Below are 26382 nucleotides of genomic sequence, written 5' to 3' on the forward strand. Positions count from 1 at the left end.
GAGGCAATGCTCACGCAAATTTGCTTTTGCATTCCAAACTATATGCAGGGTCAAAAAACCAATAAAGCGGTCGCCCTGCTGCATGCCAGTGATGAGCGAAAATTTTTACAGAATTTTCGCCTAATTTCGTTTTGACAGGCAAATTTTCCATCTAATTTTTTCGCGTTAATTTTCGCCTCATGCCAGTCATTTTCGCGTTACTTGCGTATTATTGCGGACATTTTCCGCATAAGGGCATTAGCATCTACATTCAGAGAAGTTTCTTGCGCATTATTGCAGACATTTTTCCGTATAAACGTCTGCATAGACTGAATTTCCATGCGGATTATTGTGGACATTTTTCTGCATAAGGGCATAAGCATCTGCATACAATGAATTTTCGAAAACGCAAATATTTCTGAAGATTTGCGTGAAAATTCGCCGAAAACTGGATGACTTAGGTGAAAATTCGCAAGCAACCCTGCTACATGCTACATTAGCACTATCCAGGAGCGCCACAGGGAAGATTCCCAATGCCCCCTTTTTATACAACCGGGGGACCGCGGGGTCCCAGGCACTCTCACTGCCTGGGAACCACAGCAGCACCCCGGAGGGGGAGGCTGGGTGGCGCAGACAACCCCCACCAAGTGTGGCCAGCGCCGGGGAGAGCCGTCCGCACCCACCTCCCAATATTAAAAACAGGCACTTACCTTAACGTCCATTGCATTCTGCTACATGCGCATTAACTTGGGGGCACCACATGAGAAAGGTGAGAAGCATGGGTCACCGCGAGCTTTACAGCTCATGGCTGGCTCATAAACAACACTCCGGGGGGGGGGGGGGGGGGGGGGAAGGACAAGCGCAGACAACTAACTCCAGGGCTCACACCACCGGAGCAAGCCATCCACCACCTGCCCCCAAAGGATACAAACTGCAAAAAATGCTTTCCATGAGAAAATTAATGCGCATGTAGCAGAACGCAATGGACGTTAAGGTAAGTGCCTGTTTTTAATATTGGGAGGTAGGTGCGGACGGCTTTCCCTGGCGCTGGCCACGCTTAGGGGGGTCGGCTGCGCCACCCAGCCTCCCCCTCTGGGGTGCTTCTGTGGTTCCCAGGCAGTGAGAGAGCCTGGGACCCCGCGGTCCCCCCGGTTGTATAAAAAGAGTGGCATTGGGAATCCTCCCCGTGGTGCTCCTGGATAGTGCTAATGTAGCATGAACTTATTCCCGCAGGGCGACCGCTTTGCAGTATTGGTTTTTTGACCCTGCATAGTTTGGCATGCAAAAGCAAATGCATATTTGCATGAGCATTGCCTCATGAATAACAAATTAGGCCAGATTTGGAAAGCCAGACTTGCTAGAGTTAAACTTGGTGTTTGAGCATGGAAAGCATTTTTTGCAGTTGTATCCTTTTGAGCCAGCCCTGAGCTCTAAAGCTGGGGGTGACCCATGCTTCACTCCTTTCTCATGTGGGGGGCCCAAGTTAGTGCGCATGAAGCAGAACAGGGGGTATTGGAAAGCCTCTCAGTGGCGCTCCTGGATAGTGCTAATGTAGCATGAACTAATTCCTGCAGGGGGACCGCTTTGTGGTATTAGTTTTTTGACCCTCCATAGTTTGGCATGTGAAAGCAAATGCATATTTGCATGAGCATTGCCTCATGAATAGCCAATTAGGCCAGATTTGGAAAGCCAGACTTGCTAGGGTTAAACTTGGTGTTTGAGCACGCATACATTTTCTAATGAAAAGCCTAAGGTGGGTACACACATCAGATGAAAGTCTTTGGAAAATGAAAGATCACAGACCAATGTTATCCCCTTCCATGTAGTATGAGAGCCATACCTACACAGTTTATTCTATTGAGCTGAACTCCCCATTAGATACAATTTTTTGCAAGATGCTGCACACACAGATGCTGTACACATGCAACAGATCAGTATCTGCAAAAGATCTGTTCCTGCAAAAAAATCAGTTTCTGCAAAATGCATTTATAGTCTATGATATCTGCAGATCTCATGCTGGACATACACGGTATGTTTTCTACCATGTAATCGAGCCGTGTCCGATACCCTGCCGGATCGATTCTGCTGCGCTTGATACCGGCGGGCAGGACAAAAGAAGAAACGAGTGGAAAATAAGAAAGCGGTCGCGGGGACGAGCGGGAATCGATCCGGGCGCCTGCGGGGACGAGCGGGAATCGAGCCAGCGGCTCTATTACACGGTAGAAAACATACCATGTATGCCCAGCATAATGCACACTTTGTTTGACGGATATTCATCTGCAGATCAGACAATCATCTGCAGATCCAAAGATCCATCCTGGTGGATCTGATCTGCAAATGAAGTCCGTTTAAACAAGGTGTGTATGAGATCTGCAGATATAGACTATGAATGTATTTTGTAGGTACTGATCTTTTGCAGATACTGATCTGTTGCATGTGTACTGCATCTCTGTGTGCAGCATCTTGCAAAGATTTCTGTCTGATGGGGAGTGCAGCTCCATAGAATAGACTGTGTAGGTATGGCTCTCATACTACATGGAAGGGGGTAAGATTTCTGTCTGATGGGGAGTTCAGCTCCATAGAATAGACTGTGTAGGTGTGGCTCTCATACTACATGGAAGGGGGTAAGATTTCTGTCTGATGGGGAGTTCAGCTCAATAGAATAGACTGTGTAGGTATGGCTCTCATACTACATGGAAGGGGGTAAGATCTCTGTCTGATGGGGAGTGCAGCTCAATAGAATAGACTGTGTAGCGTATGGCTCTCATACTACACGGAAGGGGGTAAAATTGGTCTATGATCTTTGATTTTCCAAAGACTTTTATCTGATGTGTGTACCCACCTTTATTCTTCTTGCTTCAAGGTTGAGGCATGTACTCTATTAGATAGATCGAAGATGCGGCGTATGCTACGACGCGGGTCGGCTAGTAGTGTATTATTTTCATAGATTCCCCCAAGTGGGAAGAGTTTTACTTACTTCGTTCTGAGTGTGGGAAATATAAAAAAAAGACGTGGGGTCCCCCCTCCCAGACCTCTTTAACCCCTTGTCCCCCATGCCGGCTGGGATAGCCAGAATGCGGAGCACCGGCCGCGTGGGGCTCCGCACCCTGACTATACCAGCCCGCATGGTCCATGGATTGGGGGGTCTCGGAAGGGGAGGGGCAGCCAAGCTTTCCCCTCCCCCTCCGAGCCCTTGTCCAATCCAAGGACAAGGGGCTCTTCTCCACCTCCGATGGGCGGTGGAGGTGGAGGCCGCGATTTCCTGGGGGGGAGGTTCATGGTGGAATCTGGGAGTCCCCTTTAAAAAGGGGTCCCCCAGATGCCAACCCCCCCTCCCAGGAGAAATGAGTATAGAGGTACTTGTACCCCTTACCCATTTCCTTTAAGAGTTAAAAGTAAATAAACACACAAACACTTAGAAAAAGTATTTTAATTGAACAAAAAACATAACCACGAAAAAAGTCCTTTAATATTCTTAATTAACCATTAATACTTACCTGTCCCTTTAAATAAATGATCCCTCGAAATAGCCTCGGAAATGTTCTATCAGTTACAATGTAACAAAGTTGTTACATTGCAATAACTTTGTTACATTGTAACTACGCCGCACCCGACGTCACTCGCCGCCGCCGCCGCATACGCGTCTGCGCTGCACACATTCCCGACAGAGCTCTGAGCTATATAGCTCAGAGCTCTGAGAAGCATCTTTGTATTTTGGCTCCAAGGAGCCCCATTGGTCCTTAGCAGACCAATGGGGTTCCTTCAAATCAAAAGGAACCCCATTGGTCTGCTAAGGACCAATGGGGCTCCTTGGAGCCCAAATACAAAGATGCTTCTCAGAGCTCTGAGCTATATAGCTCAGAGCTCTACCGGGTCCGTGCAGGACGCTAAGTCCCCGCAGCTCCCGCTGTCCACCCCGCCCACATCTGTCACCCACATGTCACCCACATGTGGGTGACATGTGGGTGACATGTGGGAGAGGCGGGGAGGGCAGCGGGAGCTGCGGGGACTTAGCGTCCTGCACGGACCCGACAGAGCTCTGAGCTATATAGCTCAGAGCTCTGAGAAGCATCTTTGTATTTTGGCTCCAAGGAGCCCCATTGGTCCTTAGCAGACCAATGGGGTTCCTTTTGATTTGAAGGAACCCCATTGGTCTGCTAAGGACCAATGGGGCTCCTTGGAACCAAAATACAAAGATGCTTCTCAGAGCTCTGAGCTATATAGCTCAGAGCTCTGTCGGGAATGTGTGCAGCGCAGACGCGTATGCGGCGGCGGCGGCGAGTGACGTCGGGTGCGGCGTAGTTACAATGTAACAAAGTTGTTACATTGTAATAACTTTGTTACATTGTAACTGATAGAACATTTCCGAGGCTATTTCGAGGGATCATTTATTTAAAGGGACAGGTAAGTATTAATGGTTAATTAAGAAGATTAAAGGACTTTTTTCGTGGTTATGTTTTTTGTTCAATTAAAATACTTTTTCTAAGTGTTTGTGTGTTTATTAACTTTTAACTCTTAAAGGAAATGGGTAAGGGGTACAAGTACCTCTATACTCATTTCTCCTGGGAGGGGGGGTGGGCATCTGAGGGACCCCTTTTTAAAGGGGACTCCCAGATTCCACCATGAACCTTCCCCCCCAGGAAATCGCGGCCTCCACCTCCACCGCCCATCGGAGGTGGAGAAGAGCCCCTTGGATTGGACAAGGGCTCGGAGGGGGAGGGGAAAGCTTGGCTGCCCCTCCCCTTCCGAGACCCCCCAATCCATGGACCATGCGGGCTGGTATAGTCAGGGTGCAGAGCCCCACGCGGCTGGTGCTCCGCATTCTGGCTATCCCAGCCTGCATGGGGGACAAGGGGTTAAAGTGAACCCGAGGTGGGTTTGAAGAATATTATCTGCATACAGAAGCTGGATCTGCCTATACAGCCCAGCCTCTGTTGCTATCCCAAACCCCCCTAAGGTCCCCCTAAACTCTGCAATCCCTCATAAATCACAGCCACGCTGCTGACAAACAGCTTGTCAGAGCTGGCTGTGTTTATCTCTATAGTGTCAGTCTGCTGCTCTCCCCGCCTCCTGCAGAACTCCTGTCCCTGCCTGCATCCCTTCCCTCCCTGCTGATTGGAGGGAAGGGACGGGGGCAGGGACTGGAGCTATGCAGGAGGCGGGGGAGCAGCTGAGACTGACACTACAGATGTAAACACAGCCTCACAGCACGGCTGTGATTTATGAGGGATTGCAGAGTGCAGGGGGACCTTAGTGGGGTTTGGGATAGCAACAGAGGCTGGGCTGTATAGGCAGATCCAGCCTCTTTATGCAGATAACATTCTTTAAACACACCTCGGGTTCTCTTTAAAGAGGTCTGGGAGGGGGGACCCCACGTCGTTTTTTTTTATATATTTCCCACACTCAGAACGAAGTAAGTAAAACTCTTCCCACTTGGGGGAATATATGAAAATAATACACTATTGTTACCTGTGCAAAAAAAACTGACATTTTCTGCATTTAAAAGACATTTTCGCCCTTGAAACTTAAAAATCGATTTTCTCAAAAACTATAAGGTCTTTTTGAAAAAATTTTTTTCCTCTTATTCCCACTGATCCCCTTAATATACCCTGGGAATTTGGTGTTCCTAAACTTTAAGCAGGCTTTGCTATTAACCGTTAAAGTCGGCGGGTTTTTAAATGTTTACATTTTTCCTTTGAAACTTTAACATCGATTTTCTCAAAAACTATAAGGTCTTTTTGAAAAAAAAAATGTTTTCCTCTTATTCCTCCTGATCTCCTTAATATATTCTCCAAATTTGAGGCTCTTAGCATTTAAGGGGGCTTTGCTATTAACCCTTAAAGTCGGCGGCTTTTTTATATTATACGGAGCGTTACGGTTTAACGCGAAATTACGGTAGCGTTTAATGCGAAATTACGGCATGAACGAAACGCGAAATTACGCGTTGAAAATTACGCTTACGGTATTTTCGATTACGATTTAAATGGCAATTACGCTACTGTAATTTCGCATCGTAATCGCAAATTTCGCATGCGTAATTTTAGTAATGCGAAATTACGAAAATTTCAGCTCAACTCTATCTGGCCCCTTCCACGCATTAGTTAGAGATCAGCAGTGGTTTTGATGTCTGATAAAATATAGTGCGCATTGTTCCACCACTCCTTTAATATGGTAATGTTTGTAATGTATTTTTTCTATTTATTTTTTCTTTTTATAGGAAATAGTTCTGGTGGTATTCTTTGGTACAGAATATGTAATACGATTGTGGTCTGCAGGATGCCGAAGTAAATATGTAGGGATCTGGGGAAGATTTCGCTTTGCTAGGAAACCTATCTCTGTTATTGGTCAGTACTTATTTGTCTCAATGTGCACTTTATGTGAATCTGCCCTAAACTTCTAAAATTATGAATCTATTTGTTAATTGTAAAAGTCCTTTTCTGTAATGTGTCCATTACAATTAATTGGTGTTTTTGTTTCTTTTTCTCAGATTTAATCGTAGTTGTCGCCTCTGTTATAGTCCTTTGTGTAGGATCGAATGGACAAGTATTTGCTACATCAGCTATAAGGTAAGCTGTACCTTTATACTAGAAAATATAAAAATTTCAGCCTGGTATTCTGCTAACTGATGCAAACGAAGCCTGTTCTAGCAGTAGGTGTGCTGGAAACTGGGTGGCCCGCTGACCTAATGAGATCACACTTGGCACAGACCTAAAGTCATTTTATCAATACCCCTACCAAACTGCACCTTAAGTGTGCTCGCTGTCCCAGCTGTCACTTCTCCCTTACTTCCCTTGCATATGTAGCTACAGGTGCCCATTAGTATTAGGTAGCCAGAAGTACCCTCAATATTAAGTAACTAGAGGCAAGTATTATGTAGCTAGAAGAACCTCAATATTAAGTAGCTAGTGGTTAGAGGTGCCCCTGACTTAAGGCAGATCTTGTCAGTGGAATGCCAAGAGCAGGGTGAGTTACCTCTCATTTACACTCTTACGGACTTTGCATACGGCACTCGGGGAGGGGAGTGAGCCGCCTTTCCAACATCAGGCACCAGTAGGCACGTGCCTACAGAGCCTTATGGTAAATCCAGCCCTGATAGAAGCTATAGGTATATAGTGCTGGTTTAGAGGAGAACCTAGGAATGACTTATGTGTATCAGAGGCAAACATCTGGTCTAAAATCAGACACTTTCCTAAGAAGAGACCATTGCAGAGGCTTCCAACACCATCCTCCGGACCATCATTGCCTCTCGTAGACCTCTGAAAGAAAAAGCTTGTCGGATTTCTGATCGCGACTGTGCTCCTCTTCATGCAGCTGTGCTGTGCCTGTGCGAGTACGACCGTGCCTGCTCTGTAAGCCGGAGCCACTCATACATAAGCAGCTCTGTGCTACTGCGCAGGCATGGCCATGCTTGTGTGAGTGCATCACAGCCACGCTCCTACATGAAGACTGAGGCATGTGGCAGCGATCTTCAGGAGTATCCCAGGCAGCAACAATGGTTGGGAGGACAACATGGGAAGCCTCTGCAGGATCCAATGACTTTTCTCTTCTTAGGTAAGTATTTGTTGTTTGACCTGGGATTCGCCTCGGGTTCACTTTGAAAATAAGACATACTGGCCCTTATTCAAGTCACTTTTTCTTCTAAGTTTTCTCCTAGGTTATGTTTTCACATTATCAGTTACCATTACCACCAGCCAGCAAGAAAATACAGTCCTCAGAGTGGTTTTAATAGTACTTTCACCCACTTTTTGGTACTTTTCCCATTGCATTATACTGAAAAGTTATTTTAAAAGGATGCGGTCAGAGAAAAGGAATTGCTCTGATCTAGAACATATCTCTAAATAGTCCAATCCTTCGATTGGACTCGGGAGTTGGCTGGAAAAAAACAAGTATTACACAAGCAATGTCACAAGGTTCCTTAAAATAGATGTGTGCACTAGTATTGAGACCACAGTTTTAACGCAATTGTGTCTTAGTGGGAATAGGGTATTTGCAGTAGTAATAGGCTTGTGATAGTATAGTAGCAGCAAAACAGAGAATTACCATGGTTTTGTCTCCGACTTTGAGCACATGTATTTCAGTTGAAAGACTAAGAATATCACCAAATTAAAGGACAACTGAAGTGAGAGGCATATGGAGGCTGCCATATTTAATTGGTTTTCAACAATGCATGTTGCCTGGCAGTCCTGTTGATCCTCTGCCTCTAATACTTTTAGCCATAGTCCCTAAACCAGCATGCAATTCAGATGTTTGACTAAAGTTTTTCCTGGATTTGCCACATGCTTGTTTCAGGTGTGTGATTCAGACACTGCTGATGCATGAAAGATCAGCAGGATGCCAGTCAATTGCTATTGTTTAAAAGGAAATAAATATGGCATCGTCCATATTCTTCTAACTTCAGGTGTCCTTCAGAGGTGCTCCTGTAAAGACTAGCAATGATCTGGTTTGCAGACTTTTAGCACGTAACTGTGTCTTTTTAACCACTTGCCGACCGCGCACTCATACCGCGCGTCGGCAAAGTGGCAGCTGCAGGACCAGCAGGCTAATTAATCAGGCAGCAGCTTCCTGTCAATTCACGGCGGGGGCTCCGTGAATAGCCTGCGGGCTGCCATTCGCGGCTCGCAGGCTAAATGTAAACACAAGCGGAAATAATCCGCTTTGTTTACATTCGTACAACACGGCAGCGTTGTACCAGATCAGCGATCCCCGGCCAATCAGCGGCCGGGGATCGCTGTCACATGACAGGCAGGAGCCTGTTAGAGGCTGCACAGGACAGATCCGTTCCTGTGCAGCCTCAGATCACTGGGGGGGGGGCAGGTAGCAGAGGGGGGGGGGGGGAATTTCGCCGCGGAGGGGGGCTTTGAGGTGCCCCCCCCCCGCAACACCCAGGCAGGCAGTAGCGATCAGACCCCCCCCCCCAGCACATCATCCCCCTAGTGGGGAAAAAAGGGGGGCGATGTGGTCGCTCTGCCTGCACCCTGATCTGTGCTGGGGGCTGCACAGCCCTCCCAGCACAGATCAGCTAAAACAGCGCTGGTCCTTAAGGGGGGTAAAGGGTGGGTCCTCAAGTGGTTAAGTACTGCCCCCCCTTTAATTAAAATGTAGTTACAGTCAAGTCCATAAATATTGGGACATCAACACAATTCTAACATTTTTGGCTCTATACACAATCGCATTGGATTTGAAATGAAACACACAATGTGCTTTAACTGCAGACTGTCAGCTTTAATTTGAGGGTATTTACATCCAAATCAGGTGAACAGTGTAGGAATTACAACAGTTTGCATATGTGCCTCCCTTAAGGGACCAAAAGTATTGGGACAGAATAAACAATATTAAATAAAACTTTTGTTTTTTAATACTTGGTTGCAAATTTGATTTTTAACTTGATTTGCAACCAAGTATTAAAAAGCGAACGTTGTATTTGATTTTTATTCTGTCCCATTACTTTTGGTCCCTAAAAGTGAATGGGAACCGCATTTAAAAAAATGAGACAGATGCTTACCCAAGGAGAGGGAAGGCTCTGGGTCCTAAAGAGCCTTCGCGCTCCTCTCCTGGTCCCCGCGTTCCAGTGCTGGCTCGCCCGGTAGCAGTATTTGACTAATCCGGCTGAAGGAGGCTTCAGAAGTCTTCAAGGAGCCAGAGTGCTCCTGAAGAAGGGCGGCCCTGTACTGCGCCTGTGCAAGCACGCTCTCTTGCACGCTCACGTGTGTGCAGTATGGAGCCGCACGTCTTTGGAAGGACACGGCTCCCGAAGACTTCCAAATACCCTTTCGGCGGGGGATTGAACCGGGGGGGAGCCAGCACAGGATAGGGAGCACCGAGAGAGGAGACGGAAGGCTCTATACGACCCAGAGCCTTCCCTCTCCTTAGGTAAGTACTTGCTTCATTTTTTTTAAATGCGGTTCCCATTCACTTTAACAAGTGGGAGGCACATAGGCAAACTGTTGTAATTCCTACACCGTTCGTTATCAAAAGAGAGCAAAAGACTAGTGTGGCACTCCCCTCTTAATTCCACAACATCTGTCGCGAGGTTTGAATACAAACATACTCACCACTGTTGCAACAATCCCAACTGGCGTTATTCTGGACATGTGCTCCGTGGAACAAGCATGAAGGAAGATGAGCGTAATTGTAGCGTCAAAAGAAGAACGTGCACCATCCGTCCGTAGCCATAGTAGTTTATTGTGCTTCTGGCAATAACATGCTCAATGGAATAAACATCAAACAGACTACCTTCAACACGTCAATGTGCAGCTGCGGGGGTGGAGGTGGGTGCACCGGGAACTAAGTGGGATCGGCAGCCGACGCTACAGATGGATGGTGCACGTTCTTTTTCTTTTAAGGCTACAATTCCTACACCGTTCACCTTATTTGGATGTAAATACCATCAAATTAAAGCTGACAGTCTACAGTTAAAGCACATCGTGTATGTTTCATTTCAAATCCATTGTGGTTGTTTATAGAGCCAAAAATGTTAGAATTGTGTTGATGTCCCAATATTTATGGACCTGACTGTACGTAGAATCCCTTCTCCCTGTACAGAATGTAATACCTATCAGTGTTCTCCCCAGAAATTGTTTTCAGCCGGGTGGCATCAAAAAGTAGCCGGGTGGGGAAGTGAGGGCCCTTTTCCACTAGGAAGCGCAATCGTAATCGCGCTGCGATCACACAACCTACAATTTCCACTACTCGTGATTGCGCCGTATAGCTGCTGGGAACGGAGCATGATCGCCCAATAATTGCGATTTGGAAAAAATGAAGCATGCTAGTGGGAAATGAGCACCGCAATTAACATGTTATCACGGTGCTCAGTGTGATCAGCAAAGCTGCTGCAATCCGCTTTCCGGAATAGGGCCCTAAGGTCAGTATAGTGCATTTTAAAGTCTATAATATGACAGCGCTCCTCTTCTTGTAAACTAGCATCTGTAAAATCAAAGAGACCTAAACCTAGTGCATTACTGCTATATTTGCAAGATTTACATTCACAATCACCCAGGTGCAAAATCAGTGCTCCACTCGTGTGTTCACTCCTGGTGCTTATCCACTCGATCCCCTTAAAGGGAAGGTCCAAGCAAAAAAAAAAAGAGATTCACTTACCTGGGGCTTCTACCAGCCCCATGCAGCCATCCTGTGCCCTCGTAGTCACTCACTGCTGCTCCAGTCCCCTGCTGGCAGCTTTCTGACCTCGGAGGTCAGGGCCAAATTGCGTACATTTTTACACATTCCCGCTAGTGCAGGATCATTAACACATACATTTTTACGCGTTAGTGGTGAAACGCGTAAATTTTGTTCCTGCACTAGCTGGAATGCGTAAAAATGTATGCAATGTGGCCCTGACCTCCGAGGTCAGAAAGCTGCCAGCGGGGGACTGGAGCAGCAGTGAGTGACTACAAGGGCACAGGATGGCTACATGGGGCTGGTAGAAGCCCCAGGTAAGTGAATCTCATTTTTTTTTTTTTGCTTGAACCTTCCCTTTAAGAAATAAAGGCTCACCAGATATACTCCACCTGACAGGTGGGTCTCTAGCATAAAACACTCAGCCAGCGTCTGTAGTAGTAAACTTTCATCGGCTTTAATCCAAGTAACACTTTAAAAAATCAACAATAAAACAGCACATAGCGTAAAACCATAAAACAAATGTATACTGGGGCACAGTACTGAGCACAGAGCAGTGTAGTATATTGGGGTGTAGTATGGAGTATAGTAGTATATTTGGGCATACAACTGAGTTCAGAGCAGTGTAGTTTATTGGGGTGCAGTATGAAGAATAGTGCATTGTTATATATTGGGGTACTTTATGACGTGCAGAGCAGTGCAGTACATTGGAGTGCAGAATTCTGTGTTACAGTAGGTAGTATAGTCCATTGTAGTATATTGTGGCACAGTATGGAGTATAGTGCAATGAAGTATACTGGGGCACAGTATTGAGTGCAGAGCAATACAGTATATTGGGGTGCAGTATGGAGTATACCGCATTGTAGTATCCTGGAGCACAGTACCGAGCACAGAGCAGTCCAGTATCAGTGTAGCCAACAGGCAGCACATTGAGTATAGGGATAGAGAGCGGGTCACCTCAGCGATCTTCTGCTTCTTTTGCTCCAGCTGCTCCCGCTGCCTGATCGGCTGCATGGCCCTCCCAGCCTCGCTGGCAGCCCCCTTGTATTGCACCATGCTGTCACTCTGATATGCTGGGCTCCGTACAGAATGGGTGCTCTTCTTGGAGAGTCACTTGACCCTGCGACTTCCTCTCACACAATCCAGGCACTTCCTGCCGCGCAGCATTCTCAACGGTGTAGGTTAATTCGCTGGATCACCGGCACTGTGAGACGCCCTGCCCCCCGCCGATGACGTCCCCTTACAACCCGCCCAGCCAGCCAATCACTGCAGGCAAAGGACCTCTCTGCTGGTTTATAGGATGTTTACAGCCCTTCGATACACAGAATCTTAAATACAACTAAGGGCTCATTTACACTAGTCAGTGAGTTTAAATGCATGAAAATGCATGAATAAAGACTCATGAATGGGTGTGAATTGGTTTGTGAGTTGTTGTTCATTTCCACACATTTCCATGAGTTTTAACTCCCGACGAGTTGAAATGCACTGCACAGTGACTCACTGGTGTGCATTTTTCATGGGAACATGACAGTCCATAGACTTTGTGCGTCCCCATAGACTATGTGCAGTGCGTCAAAACTCACTGCAACTCAGTGTGAATAAGCCCTTAAGCTTCAACACATACATTAATCATACAAATACATGCCTTGCACTGAAGAGGGGGACGCACACAAACATCTCTACTTAAAGGGCAACTGAAGTGTGAGGGATAGGGAGGCTGCCATATTTATCTTCTTTTAATCCATGCACATTGCCCGGTTCTCCTGCTGATTCTCTGCCTCTAATACAATCAGCCATAGACCCTGAACAAGTATGCAGCAGATCAGGGGTCTGACGTTATTGTCAGATCTGACAAGATTAGCTGCATGCATGTTGTTTCAGGTGTGATTCAGACAGTACTGCAACCAAATAGATCAGCAGGATGCCAGGCAACTGGTATTGTTTAAAAGGAAGTAAATATGGCAGCCTCCATATACTTCTCACTTCAGTTGTCCTTTAAGGGCTAAGTCACACTGTGTGAGTTGCAGTGAGTTTTGACGCACTGCACATAGTGTGCGTTTTACTAGGAAACCTGAAAGTCCATAGACTTTCATTTTATCATTCACACTACAACACAGAGTTGCTGTGCATTTCAACTCAACTCGTCGGGAGTGATTAAAACGCATAGCAATACATGGAAATGCACAACTCGCAAACCAATTCATGAGTTTTTATTCATGCATTTTAACTCGCTGACGAGTGTGAATGAGCCCTAATGAGAAGCATTAACGGATACCCAGTAAAGTTTAAGAAGCCCCAGAAGCACCAACATTTTATATACTAGAATCAAAAAAACTAAAAGCCTTTCCTGAATATTCTAACTCATGGAGACAAAATTTTTTTTACATGGCACCCACTCACTGTCCTTAAAGGATACCCGAGGTGATATGATGAGATAGACATGTGTATGTACAGTGCCTAACACACAAATATGCTGTGTTCCTTTTTTTTCTTTCTCTGCCTGAAAGAGTAAGGGCCCGTTTCCACTAGCGTAGTGGGAAATAGATAAAACTAGTTAACAGTTCATGGATTTTAGCTCTGGCATACTTCAATGAATGTGATATTGAGTAAAAACAAAAAAAATAGTAAAAACTTAAAGTAGATTTACATATAAAATTACAACTGTGGAGTATCTTAGAAAGTCATTTTTAGGAGGAGGAGGATAGAATGTGTATTTGTTTATTTTCACCTCAGGTGTCCTTTTAAATTGTGGAATATCGGTGTGGCATTTTACACAAGGGGATGGGATTCTATTAAATCACCTTTTTTTATATGGCTAAATCGTTCTGGATCATAATGACTTAAAAGCTACCCTATAAAGGATCTTATGATATTTCTTTGTTTGGCAGAGGAATCCGATTTCTGCAAATTCTACGAATGTTACATGTTGACAGACAAGGTGGTACGTGGAGATTGCTTGGATCTGTTGTTTTTATACACAGACAGGTATGTTATTTCACTTTGGGCACTATTTGCCAAAAGAAGCCTGGAGTATTATACTTTATAAAGTACAGACATGTTTCTGTATCTCATCCAGCCCCCCCCCCCCCCCCCCCCCCAAACCCTAGGAGTCAGGAACCCTTCCTTAGAATGTTGCATGTTGACCCACTCCCTCGTGACCCGTGCTGGTGTACTCACTCCTTTCCACTCCTTGGTGCAGGATCTACTCCCTCTCGCATCCTTGCTGATGGCTTTACTCTCTTCCACCCCTTGGTGTTGGCCCCACTCTCTTCTGCTTCTTGTTAGTGGACCTATTCCGTTTCACTTCTTAGTGTTGGTCCCACTCTCTCCCACCCCTTGCTGGTGTCCCCACTCCTGCCCCTCGCTGGAGTGAGTCCCCACTCCCTCCCGCCCCTCGCTAGTGTCCCCACTCCCTCCCGCCCCTCGCTAATGTCCCCACTCCCTCCCGCTTCTCGCTAATGTCCCCTCTCCCTCCCACCCCTCGCTAGCGTCCCCACTCCCACCCACCCCACACTGGTGTCCCCACTCCCTCCCGAGTCTCCACTCCCTCCTGTCACTCGCTGGTGTCTCCACTCCCTTCCACCCCCTCGCTGGTGTCCCCACTCCCTCCCGCCCCTCGCTAATGTCCCCTCTCCCACCCACCCCACGCTGGTGTTCACGTTCCCACCCACCCCATGCTGGTGTCCCCACTCCCACCCACCCCATGCTGGTGTCCCCACTCCCACCCACCCCATGCTGGTGTCCCCACTCCCTCCACGCTGGTGTCCCCACTCCCCCCATGTTGGTGTCCCCACTCCCTCCCGCCCCTCGCTGGTGTCCCCACTTCCTCCCGCCCCTCTCGCTGGTGTCCCCACTCCCTCCCACCCCTCGCTTGTGTCCCCACTCCCTCCCGCCCCTCGCTTGTGTCCCCACTCCCTCCCGCCCCTCGCTTGTGTCCCCACTCCCTCCCGCCCCTCTCTGGTGTCCCCACTCCCACCCACCCCCTCGTTGGTGTCCCCACTCCCACCCACCCCCCGCTGGTGTCCCCACTCCCACCCACCCCCTCGCTGGTGTCCCCACTCCCACCCACATCCTCGCTGGTGTCCCCCCCCCCCCCCCGCTGGTGTCCCCACTCCCACCCACCCCCCGCTGGTGTCCCCACTCCCACCCACCCCCTCGCTGGTGTCCCCACTCCCACCCACCCCCTCGCTGGTGTCCCCACTCCCACCCACATCCTCGCTGGTGTCCCCCCCCCCCCCCCCTGCTGGTGTCCCCACTCCCCCCCCCCCCCCCTGCTGGTGTCCCCACTCCACCCCCCCCCCCCCCCCCGCTGGTGTCCCCTCTCCCTCCCACCCTTCGCTGGTGTCCCCTCTCCCTCCCACCCTTCGCTGGCGTCCCCACTCTCTCCCGTCCCTCGCTGGCGTCTCCACTCCCTTCCGTCCCTCGCTGGCGTCTCCACTCCCTTCCGTCCCTCGCTGGTGTTTCCACTCCCTCCCACCCCTCGCTGGCGTCTCCACTCCCTCCCGCCCCTCGTTGGTGGCTCCACACACACTCTGCCCTTGCTGGTGGTGGATAAAACTAATCATTCATATTTGGATAGAAATTACTGGACAGAATATTTTTTTGGAATCTGCAGAAACTCAGATATTTTTGTTCTCTTCTTCAGGAACTGATTACCACACTTTACATTGGCTTTTTGGGGTTGATCTTCTCCTCCTATTTCGTGTACCTTGCTGAGAAGGATGCCATTGATGGTTCCGGAGAGTATCAGTTTGGCAGCTATGCTGATGCTCTGTGGTGGGGAGTAGTAAGTATCTGACACTGAATTACCAGCAATAACCTTGTGCTCAGGCTGTAATATAAAATATTTGTATACTTATAATTCACCATTGTAGTATACTTGCATTACTGATGGGCTGCCACTCACTCGTTGTCTTTCCGTGCCTCTTTATATCTAGCAACCGATGTATCACTAGCCACAAGGTTAATTGGCAATACAATGTGCTCATGGGTCGCTCAGGCATGAGGGGTTGCTAAAGATCTGGCATCCTGGGTCTTCAGGTGACTTTGAGCGGCTGCTGTACACACGCAAGATGTATTCTAGATTCTCGCCAGAGTTGGTCTTTATTGCCTCCCCCTACGTTTCATCTACTGTCTGTACGCAGCCTTATTCATACAAGAGTCTCAATCAGGAGACACAGGAGGCTGTGAGGAGACAGTGGTGTGCAAGAGACAAATACAGGGTTTAAAGCATAAGAAGTAAGAACAGAATGTATATGCATTTAATAGATCATTTTTTATGTATGTTTGATTAAAATAAAATACTGCCCATATACAGTACTCTTTGTTGTAGTCTATGGCCCGTTTCCACTAGCGCAAATCCGCATGTGTTGTCCGCATGCAGATTCGCATAGCCAATACAAGTGGATGGGGCTGTTTCCACTTGTCAGTTTTCCTGTGCATTTTTCTGTGCAGGATTTTTCTGCACGACAGCCATCAGAATTTGCTTGCGTGTGGAATGCAGACGAATCGCACGCAATGTATTTAATGGGGAAATCGCATGCGGTTTTGGCATGCGTTTTTTTCCTGCGATTTCGCGTGCGATTTCACATATAAACTAATGTAAATTAACACAGGCAGTGACATGGTTAAAATCGCATTTACCCTACCCTATGCGAAATCGTATGCAAAATCGCGGCAAAAAATGCATACGGAATCGCACCCGCATGCGATTTCGTCAGCGGTGATTATGCGGCGATTTCGCACCGCAATAGTGGAAACAGGCCCTTAATGGGTTCCTCAGACATTTTTAATGAACTCCGCTGTCTTGCAGCTTCTGTATGGGGCTCCCAGAGAACTTGCGTTAAAAGTAGTAATTTTCAGATATCTAAGGCAATGGCAGAGTTGGCACATCCCAGTGTCTTCCTTTATTAGTTGGCAGGTCAATGTAAGTATTTCTATGCATGGGTGGTTCTTAATAACCATTCAGACGTGGGCAATGAAGCATTAAGTACTTATGTCAAACCCCATAATCTGGCCGCCTTCCTGGAATTTTCAGTGAGTCGGCAATAATATACACTCTACCAAAATAGAGATGTACCACTGTCTGTGGCAGCTGTAAATGTTCACCCGCTGCTTATTCTGAAGACTGCTAGATTATAGGAGAATCATGGAGTTAAATACTCGCATATTTCAGGTGATTAATCATGGACTTTCTATTCCTTCTCAAGATTTGCTACTGAAATATGATATCTCAAACCTGTTCTTTTTCAAATGCTTCCAGTTAAAACATGCCTTAACACAGCGGTCAGGAACCCTTTTGGCTGAGAGAGCCATAAACGCCACATATTTTAAAATGTAATTCTGTGAGAGCCATACAATAAGTTTCAAACTGGGACAGTAGGGCTTACGTCCCTGTTGCCACGGTGATGTATATACAGTTGATCCGCCGGGCAGTGGAAGTGTCATACACGTCTTCAGCTTCTCTTGGGTTTCTGCAACATCAGCAATTTCCCTGAGAGCCAGACAGGAGATATACCGACTAACAGCTTGTACAATTAGCTAGCTGACTTGGGGGGTTAATTCACTTTCTAGGACGAGATCCCCGCACTTTGGCCCAATAGGCTGCCTGTCAAGTGACAAGCAGCCTATTGGGCATATCAAAGTGCAGGGATCTCGTCCTACAAAGTCACTGGATCTTACAGGGTCCAGAGTGGGACAATTGGAGCAGTCGTTCGTTTTCGGGTAGCGCGAGTAAGTTAGTAGTGCATGCTACAGCAGTAGCGTGCCTACTTTGAAAATTTTATTTGCGCTGCCACACTGAGCAGCGCTGCTTGAGCAGTGTAGCTTAGTGAATCGACCCCTACCGATTTGTCTGTGAGTCAGATGCAGCCATCAAAAGAGCCACATTTGGCTCCCAAGCCATAGGTTCCCTACCCCTGAACTTACTCTATGAACTCCATTGAAACCATTCTCGCATCTTCACCGATCATGGTTTCCTGGGTGCCTGCTGTTCTACATATATACCCCCTTGATCTAGGGAAAGGCAGGTAGATTAATAGAAATTTTGAAAGGATTACTGTCACAAAAAACTTTAAAATCTAAAATACATACATATAAGATGTCCATTTGTCCAATTGTAAAAGCCACCTTAAAGGGAACTGAAATGGAGACTGATCTGGATTTTTCCTTTTTAAAATAATACCAGTTGCCTGACTCTCCTGCTGATCAAATGTCTTTAATCAACAAGCATGCAGATCAGGTGCTCTGACTGAAGTCAGCCTAGATTAGCTACATGCTTGTTTCAGGTGTGTGATTCAGCCTCTACAGCAGCCAAAGAGATCAGCAGGGCTGCCAGGCAACTGGTATTGTTTAAAAGAAAATTGGACTTGAAATGTCACATTTTTCAAGGGCTGCTTATGGGGATGAGGGCTACGATGGGAGGAACAGACAATGCACAGATATGTGGGCTTAGCATGAGCATACCTCTGTGCTTACCTTAGGTAGCTTTGACTCAGGCCTGGCATGCTTTAACGTTAAATACTTAAACCTGCTGAATTGGTCAAATATCAATGCCTTTTTTACCATAAGATACACAGGTCTGTAATATGGTACCTTTAAAGCATGCCTGAAATGAGTGGGAATATGGAGGCTGCCATCTTTATTTCCTGCATATTGCCTGGGTGACCTTCTAGTTATCTGCCTCTAACATGTTTATCCATAGACCGTGAACAAGCATACAGATCAGATATGTCTGACTGAAGCTGAATTGGATTTGTCGCATACTTGTTTCAGGTGTGTGATTCAGACACTGTTGATGCATGAAATATCACCAGGACAGCCAGGCAACCTGTATTGTTTAAAAATAAATAAATATGGCATATATATCCTTCTCACTCAGGTGTCCTGTAAGTGCTGGGGTGGAGCACAACCAGCATCAGAATAATAAATATCGGTACAAATTGTATTAATGTACGGCTGAATGAAAATGACGGCCTTAATGGATCTGATTACACATTCTTATTTTACAGAATTGATTAAGCATGATTGGTTGATGTAACATGTTGTTCTTTCGATGTGTACTATGACTAACCTCACCATGATAAGAGCCATTGCATTATTAGCTTGGCCACAACCGAAGCTGTACTCCCCTGTGTTGCTCATCATAGTCATATTATTATTTTTTTTTTACTTCATTGAACAGGTTAAATATTTCTTGCCCTGTTATCCTGCTTTTGTTCACATCAAGCTGCATAAACTATACCTGTGTATTGTCCTCAGGTGCAGCTAATGCTTCAGGTTTATCAGGTTTCCACTAGATGTGCAGGGGAAGAGGGATAACCTCAGGATGTGCTAAGTGTGCTTTATCAGTTATTGCAATTACGCTTTAAATGCTGCTTGGAAGTACGGTAAATAGAATTCACTGCTCAGATAGCATCATTGGGGATAAGTCTCCACAAGGTAGAAAATTAAAAATGAATTCCAAAGGGTGGAGGGATCAGTGAGATCCTGATGATAAAGGGATGTAGCTGTTGGAGTAATCACTCCCATACCAGTAGCAGCTGACTCATACTAAGGACCTTTTCTAGTCAAGTATATGGAGAGCTGCTGAGCACATCATGGCAGTGACAGGTAAGTCAGTGCAATGTAGCTTGTTAAAATAATGGAAATATATAGAGATGATTTGGTATAAGGGTTGTTTGTGTTTACAGTTCCTGTTGTATTGACCATAAAAGACAAAAAAGTACACATTGTAAATGTGATTCCTGCTGAATGTCCAGTAGAAGTTTACTGAAGTGTCCTTTACCCCTGAGCTCAGGGCCTGACTTGAAATGAGCCTAGAGGTGCCACAGGCGCACAACATCCTGGACCGTGGTGATATTTCCAAATCTGAAGCAAAGAAAGCTAGAAGTTTTGGATGGATGGGAAATCCATCTCATTGTGCTCTATGTGGTGACCAGCTTGCCTGCATGTAGCATAGAGAGGTGGATCGACAGACTTAAGAGGTAGTCCCATCCTGTTCCCACACATGTAGCTCTCTTTACTTTGGTGATGGTGATGTCCGTGCGGCCCTGGCTGGCATGGTTAGGACGATGAATGCACCTACAGGTCCTTCTCAATTAGCATATTGTGATAAAGTTCATTGTTTTCTGTAATGTACTGATAAACATTAGACTTTCATATATTTTAGATTCATTACACACAACTGAAGTAGTTCAAGCCTTTTATTGTTTTAATTTTGATGATTTTGGTATACAGCTCATGAAAACCCAAAATTCCTATCTCAAAAAATTAGCATATCATGAAAAGGTTCTCTAAACGAGCTATTAACCTAATCATCTGAATCAACTAATTAACTCTAAACACCTTCAAAAGATTCCTGAGGCTTTTAAAAACTCCCAGCCTAGTTCATTACTCAAAACCGCAATCATGGGTAAGACTGCCGACCTGACTGCTGTCCAGAAGGCCATTATTGACACAGTCAAGCAAGAGGGTAAGACACAGAAAGAAATTTCTGAACGAATAGGCTGTTCCCAGAGTGCTGTATCAAGGCACCTCAGTGGGAAGGAAAAAGTGTGGCAGAAAACGCTGCACAACGAGAAGAGGTGACCGGACCCTGAGGAAGATTGTGGAGAAGGACCGATTCCAGACCTTGGGGGACCTGCGGAAGCAGTGGACTGAGTCAGGAGTAGAAACATCCAGAGCCACCGTGTACAGGCGTGTGCAGAAAATGGGCTACAGGTGCCGCATTCCTCACGTCAAGCCACTTTTGAACCAGAAACAGCGGCAGAAGCACCTGACCTGGGCTACAGAGAAGCAGCAGGATGAAAGCAACTTTTGCATGTAATTCGGAAATCAAGGTGCCAGAGTCTGGAGGAAGACTGGGGAGAGGGAGATGCCAAAATGCCTGAAGTCCAGTGTCAAGTTCCCACAGTCAGTTATGGTCTGGGGTGCCATGTCAGCTGTTGGTGTTGGTCCACTGTGTTTTATCAAGGGCAGGGTCAATGCAGCTAGCTATCAGGAGATTTTGGAGCACTTCATGCTTCCATCTGCTTAAAAGCTTTATGGAGATGAAGATTTCATTTTTCAGCACGACCTGGCACCTGCTCACAGTGCCAAAACCACTGGTAAATGGTTTACTGACCATGGTATTACTGTGCTCAATTGGCCTGCCAACTCTCCTGACCTGAACCCCATAGAGAATCTGTGGGATATTGTGAAGAGAAAGTTGAGAGACACAAGACCCAACACTCTGGATGAGCTTAAGGCCGCTATGGAAGCATCCTGGGCCTCCATAACACCTGTGCAGTGCCACAGGCTGATTGCCTCCATGCCACGCCGCATTGAAGCAGTCATTTCTGCAAAAGGATTCCCGACCAAGTATTGAGTGCATAACTGAACATAATTATTTGAAGGTTGACTTTTTTTGTTTTAAAAACACTTTTCTTTTATTGGTCGGATGAAATATGCTAATTTTTTGAGATAGGAATTTTGGGTTTTCATGAGCTGTATGCCAAAATCATCAATATTAATATGAATAATTTTTATGAATGGTAGCTTAGATTGTCAATTTGACCTACCAATGTTTTCCAGTGTGTTTGAATTTGCTTTTCAAGTTCAAATGTTATAATCAATCAGAATGATTGATTGTAAATGTTGAATTTCAAAGCAATTAAAACAAGTTGTATGGTGTGTTGCCACCTATTAGAGCACAAATGTTGTGACTATTAGTCTGTTTTTGTAATGATCTTTTTTTCCCCATTAGGTAACCGTTACAACGATTGGTTATGGAGACAAAGTTCCTCAGACATGGATTGGGAAAACTATAGCATCTTGTTTCTCAGTCTTCGCCATTTCATTCTTTGCACTGCCAGCGGTATGTACAATTGTTAATATTTGTAGTAATATTAGATGTGCTGCAGTAGATACTCTGTACTGTTTTTAACGTTTGACGAAGGGCCACTACTAACTCTGTCTACCTCCGTCTAGTCTTGAGTTGAAGCAGAAATTGCATTTTCAGCATGTAGTTTCAGTTCTTCCCACCAAGCTTTCCATGCCAAATAGCCATTCTAAAGTGGCGTGTAAAATAATCATTACCATCACGCTCGCCCAACTCAACAAAGAGTTCTTAAACACTGATGTAACATTCAGTAAAACATGTTTCCTACTTTTTATTAACCATACATTTATGATATTTGCTTTTGTGCACAAGTAATATTGTCTGTTTACAAACTACAAGTTCCCAAAGTACAGTTTATCAGCACTTAAAGCTGCCATTGTAATTAATTACATAGCTGCTGTATTTATTTTACTATATATCCAATGAGAATGAGTCTCCTGTGTATATTTTTTGACTTGTATTTAGCTGAGACACTGCGAGCAGTTTTTATATTATCTTGTTTGCTTTCTTATCAGCTACAATTGTAATCACATCCTCAAATTTGGCAACTGTGCTAAGCTTTCCACTGAAGAAGAAAGTGCTGTGTTTAACTGTTTGAATGCTGTTCTGCTCAGGGCCGGGCCGAGGCATAGGCTGGAGAGGCTCCAGCCTCAGGAGGCAATGTAGGAGGGGGTGCAGAATTCATTCAGCTGTCATTCCTAATTGTGTTTGAAGCAGAAAGAAATAAGAAAAGGGGATACATGGCAGTGACTGCAAGCCATATAACTAGATATTAAGGTGTTGGGGAGGTTGTGGGCCCTGTGGCCCTCTTAGTCTAAGAGCAATCAGTGTGTGATGGCTGGGGTGGCAGGGATGGAGGGGCGCACTTTGGTGTCTCAGCCTTGGGTGCTGGAGGACCTTGTGCCGGCTCTGGTTCTGCTACCTTTACCTGTAAATCATTTTTTAGAGCAAAGAAATGCTGAATTTTATACCACTTTAAAGTGGACCTGAACTCTTGCACAGGACAGAAGGAAAGCATAGATAAATGCACCATGTATGTATTTAGAGAGTTTAGCCTGTTTAATTCCCCCTCACAAGTTGTAATTTGATCTCTCCCCTGTGTCACACATGACGGCCAAGGCAAAGATAGCAGATAAGCTCATTTGAAAGCAGAGGATCTTAACAAGATGTCTGCTTCCATGAATCGGGAAGTAAACACAGTGCAGATTTATTTTAGGATTTGTATCGGCTGTAACAAAGGAATGTTTAAAGGTTATTATGCAGTTGTATATCTTTTAGGCTGCTTTCACAGTGGGACGTTACAGGCGCACGTTAGAGCAGCCTGTAACGCACCCCCACCGCACAGCAATGAAAAATCAATGGGCTGTTCACAGTGCCCACGTTGCGTTACACAGTAACGCCTCACGTCAAGACAACGTACTGCATGCAGTACTTTATACGCGGCTAAGCCACGTTTGACTGTTTGCACATGCTCAGTACGGGTATTTTTTTTATTTTTTTTATTTTAGGGGCGGAGAGGAGGTGGGGAGAGGCCGCTACGTAGCCAGGCACATGGCTACTTGGAATTCACTGCACTTGCAGTGTTTACTCTTTTGAGCGGCCGCTGATTGGCTGGCGGGACCACGTGATGCGGAGAGCTCCGCTCACGTGGTCTCCGCAGCGCCTCCGACAGAGCAGGCGCACCAAGAGCTGCTTGTAACGCGGCTCTTGGTAGTGTCCTGCTCCAACACCACCAAGCGTTGCGTTAGGGGCATGTTATGTGCCCTATAACGTCCCCTAAATGCAACGCCCGGTGGATCACTCAGAAACAGCCGTATCAGTCCGCCGACAGTGCGTACACACGCCGGACTGTCGTTGGAACGCCCACCCAGCGGGAGGTGACGACGGACCCGACGTTGCTTCAAAACAACCATATGGACAAGCACCATCCTAATAATAATGGCTATTAGGGTAATAGGGAAGGTATGTGCTAATTGGGCAACAGAACAATATTGAGCCCCAAAAGAGAAAAAGAACCCAAAACGCAGCACCAAACCAATCCAAGTAAATTTCAAAATACAAAAATCTTTATTTGATGAAGAACAAACAGTATAAAAACAGTATTAAAATTCACCAAAAGGTGATAGCAGCGGTGTACATATTTATTAATAATAATCTTACAATTAATAGTATTCTATAATAATGGGACCTCACTCCCAGATTCCAAGTATTATACTAGCAGTAAGTCAAGAACAAACCTCCTAATTAATGAATATTAAAGTCCTATATAATAGTGCAAAGAGCAAGAGTGCAAAGGGTTGCACACCCGAATATATAGGAGAGAGGTGTGCTGGGACTAAGTACAATATGTCCCAGAGTGAAATAAATAGCAGCATACACTAAGGAATATGCATATGAAAGTGTCAATACGTGCAGGATAAAGGTGGAGGAAAGATCAAGACTTACAATGGTGGGAGAGGAGGACGCCGCTGTACACCGCTAACTGCCTGCCCGTAGCAGCAGGGGCGGGATTCCGTACTCACATGCGTACAAAAATACGTAAGGCGCATACGTCAGCCCCGTCATGCGGATGTGTAAGGGTACATGCGTAAAAATGGATGCATGTGTTATTATTATTATTATTATTTTGTATTTATATAGCGCCAACATATTCCGCAGCGCTTTACAAAGCACAATAAGACGACAAGGGGAACATAGATACAACTAACAAATATACAGCAGAGTTCCAAGCAGCACAAATATTGTTACAAAAACAGTAAACATTAGGAGGATGACCCTGCCCTTGCGAGCTTACAATCTAATGGGTAGTGGGGGACACACTAGGTAAGGGGGTGGAGGATGGATGAGGCAGTGATTCTTTGCCTCTGATTACATTGTGACAAATAAGTAAATAAAGGGCTATAGAATGTTATAAGCTTGTCTGAAAAGGTGTGTTTTAAGAGTGCGTTTGAAGATGTCCAGGTTTGGAGCATGACGTACAGGCTGTGGAAGAGAGTTCCAGATAAGGGCTGATGCTCGTGTAAAGTCCTGGATGCGAGCATGAGAGGAGGTGATCAGCTTAGAGGCCAGGAGAATTTCTTGGGAGGAGCGAAGGTTGCGGGAGGGACAATATCTTGAGATTAGTGAGGAGATGTATGGAGGAGACAACTCGTGCAGGGCTTTGTATGTTAGAGTCAGGAGTTTGAACTGGATCCTCTGGGTAATGGGTAACCAGTGGAGAGAATGGCACAGTGGGGCTGCATCAGAAGAGCGTGTGGAAAGGTGAATGAGGCGGGCCGCTGCATTTAGAAGGGATTGGAGAGGAGCTAGCCTGTTTTTTGGTAGGCCACAGAGCAGGGTGTTGCAGTAGTCTAGGCGGGAGATGATTAAGGCATGAACAAGCATTTTGGTGGCCTCTTGTGTGAGGAAGGGACGGATACGGAATATATTTTTGAGCTGGAAATAGCAGGTGGTGGTTAATGAGGCAATGTGAGGTTTAAAGGAGAGCTCTGAGTCAAGTATAACCCCCAAGCAGCGGGCCTTAGTGGTTGAGGTTATTGGGGTGTTGTCTACCGTTATGGTTGCAATTGGTGGGGGTGTAGATAGCAATGGTGGAAAAATCACAATTTCCGTTTTAGTCATGTTGAGTTTGAGGAAGCGGGAGGACATGAATGCAGAAACGGCACGTAGACAGTCGGGGACTCTGGATAGTAGTGAGGACAGGTCAGGAGCTGAGAGATAGATTTGGGTGTCATCCGCATAGAGGTGATACTGGAAGCCAAAAGAGTTAATTAGTTGTCCCAGGCCACGGGTGTAGATTGAGAAAAGAAGTGGCCCAAGAACAGAGCCTTGAGGTACACCAACAGACAGTGGGTGTGGAGAGGACTTGGTGTTAGAGAAGGAGACAGTGTAAGAGCGTCCAGAGAGATAAGAGGAGATCCAGGAATGTTATATTGCTTTAAGGATAATAGTACGCATATCAGCATCGCCTCTGTCCCATAAACTCACATGCTATAAATATATATGTACGCATAAAATTTGGAAAGAAAACACATTACCCACATATTAATGAATAGAAACTCTGTTTATAGAGAAGGCAACACACATATCTTTAATGTATATTCACTAATAGCTAGAACAGAGGAAAAGATGTCAATTATCAAAGTGGTAAATAATTGCGGGAGAGCAATAATAGCAATAATAAATGGTGGCGTATGCGTCTTACGTATTTTTGTACGCATGTGAGTACGGAATCCCGCCCCTGCTGCTACCTGATTGGTCAAGTCTTTGAACTGGCCGAGGACGGCCACTGACCAATCAGAAAGCAGGATTCACGGAGACATAGCGTTCTCCTGTCAAGTATTTGTTTATGTGGACTTAGGGGTATAACAAGGAAAGATCCCACAAGTATATGTTTACTACTAGATGGA

At 45.9% G+C, this 26382-nt stretch overlaps 1 protein-coding gene across 2 annotated transcripts in view; it reads left to right on the forward strand.

Annotated features, from left to right (window-relative positions):
• The window catches only part of KCNQ1 (potassium voltage-gated channel subfamily Q member 1), a 202092-nt gene that overhangs the window by 133600 nt on the left and 42110 nt on the right, over window positions 1-26382 (forward strand). For both annotated transcript variants that reach the window (XM_068261481.1, XM_068261480.1), the window contains exons 4-8: window positions 6197-6323; window positions 6467-6545; window positions 13983-14079; window positions 15740-15880; window positions 21839-21949. In XM_068261481.1, the coding sequence (XP_068117582.1) occupies window positions 6197-6323; window positions 6467-6545; window positions 13983-14079; window positions 15740-15880; window positions 21839-21949 (555 nt within the window). The remainder of the gene's footprint in view (window positions 1-6196; window positions 6324-6466; window positions 6546-13982; window positions 14080-15739; window positions 15881-21838; window positions 21950-26382) is intronic.

Source organism: Hyperolius riggenbachi, chromosome 11 (genome assembly GCF_040937935.1).
Source record: "Hyperolius riggenbachi isolate aHypRig1 chromosome 11, aHypRig1.pri, whole genome shotgun sequence".
NCBI lineage: Eukaryota > Metazoa > Chordata > Amphibia > Anura > Hyperoliidae > Hyperolius > Hyperolius riggenbachi.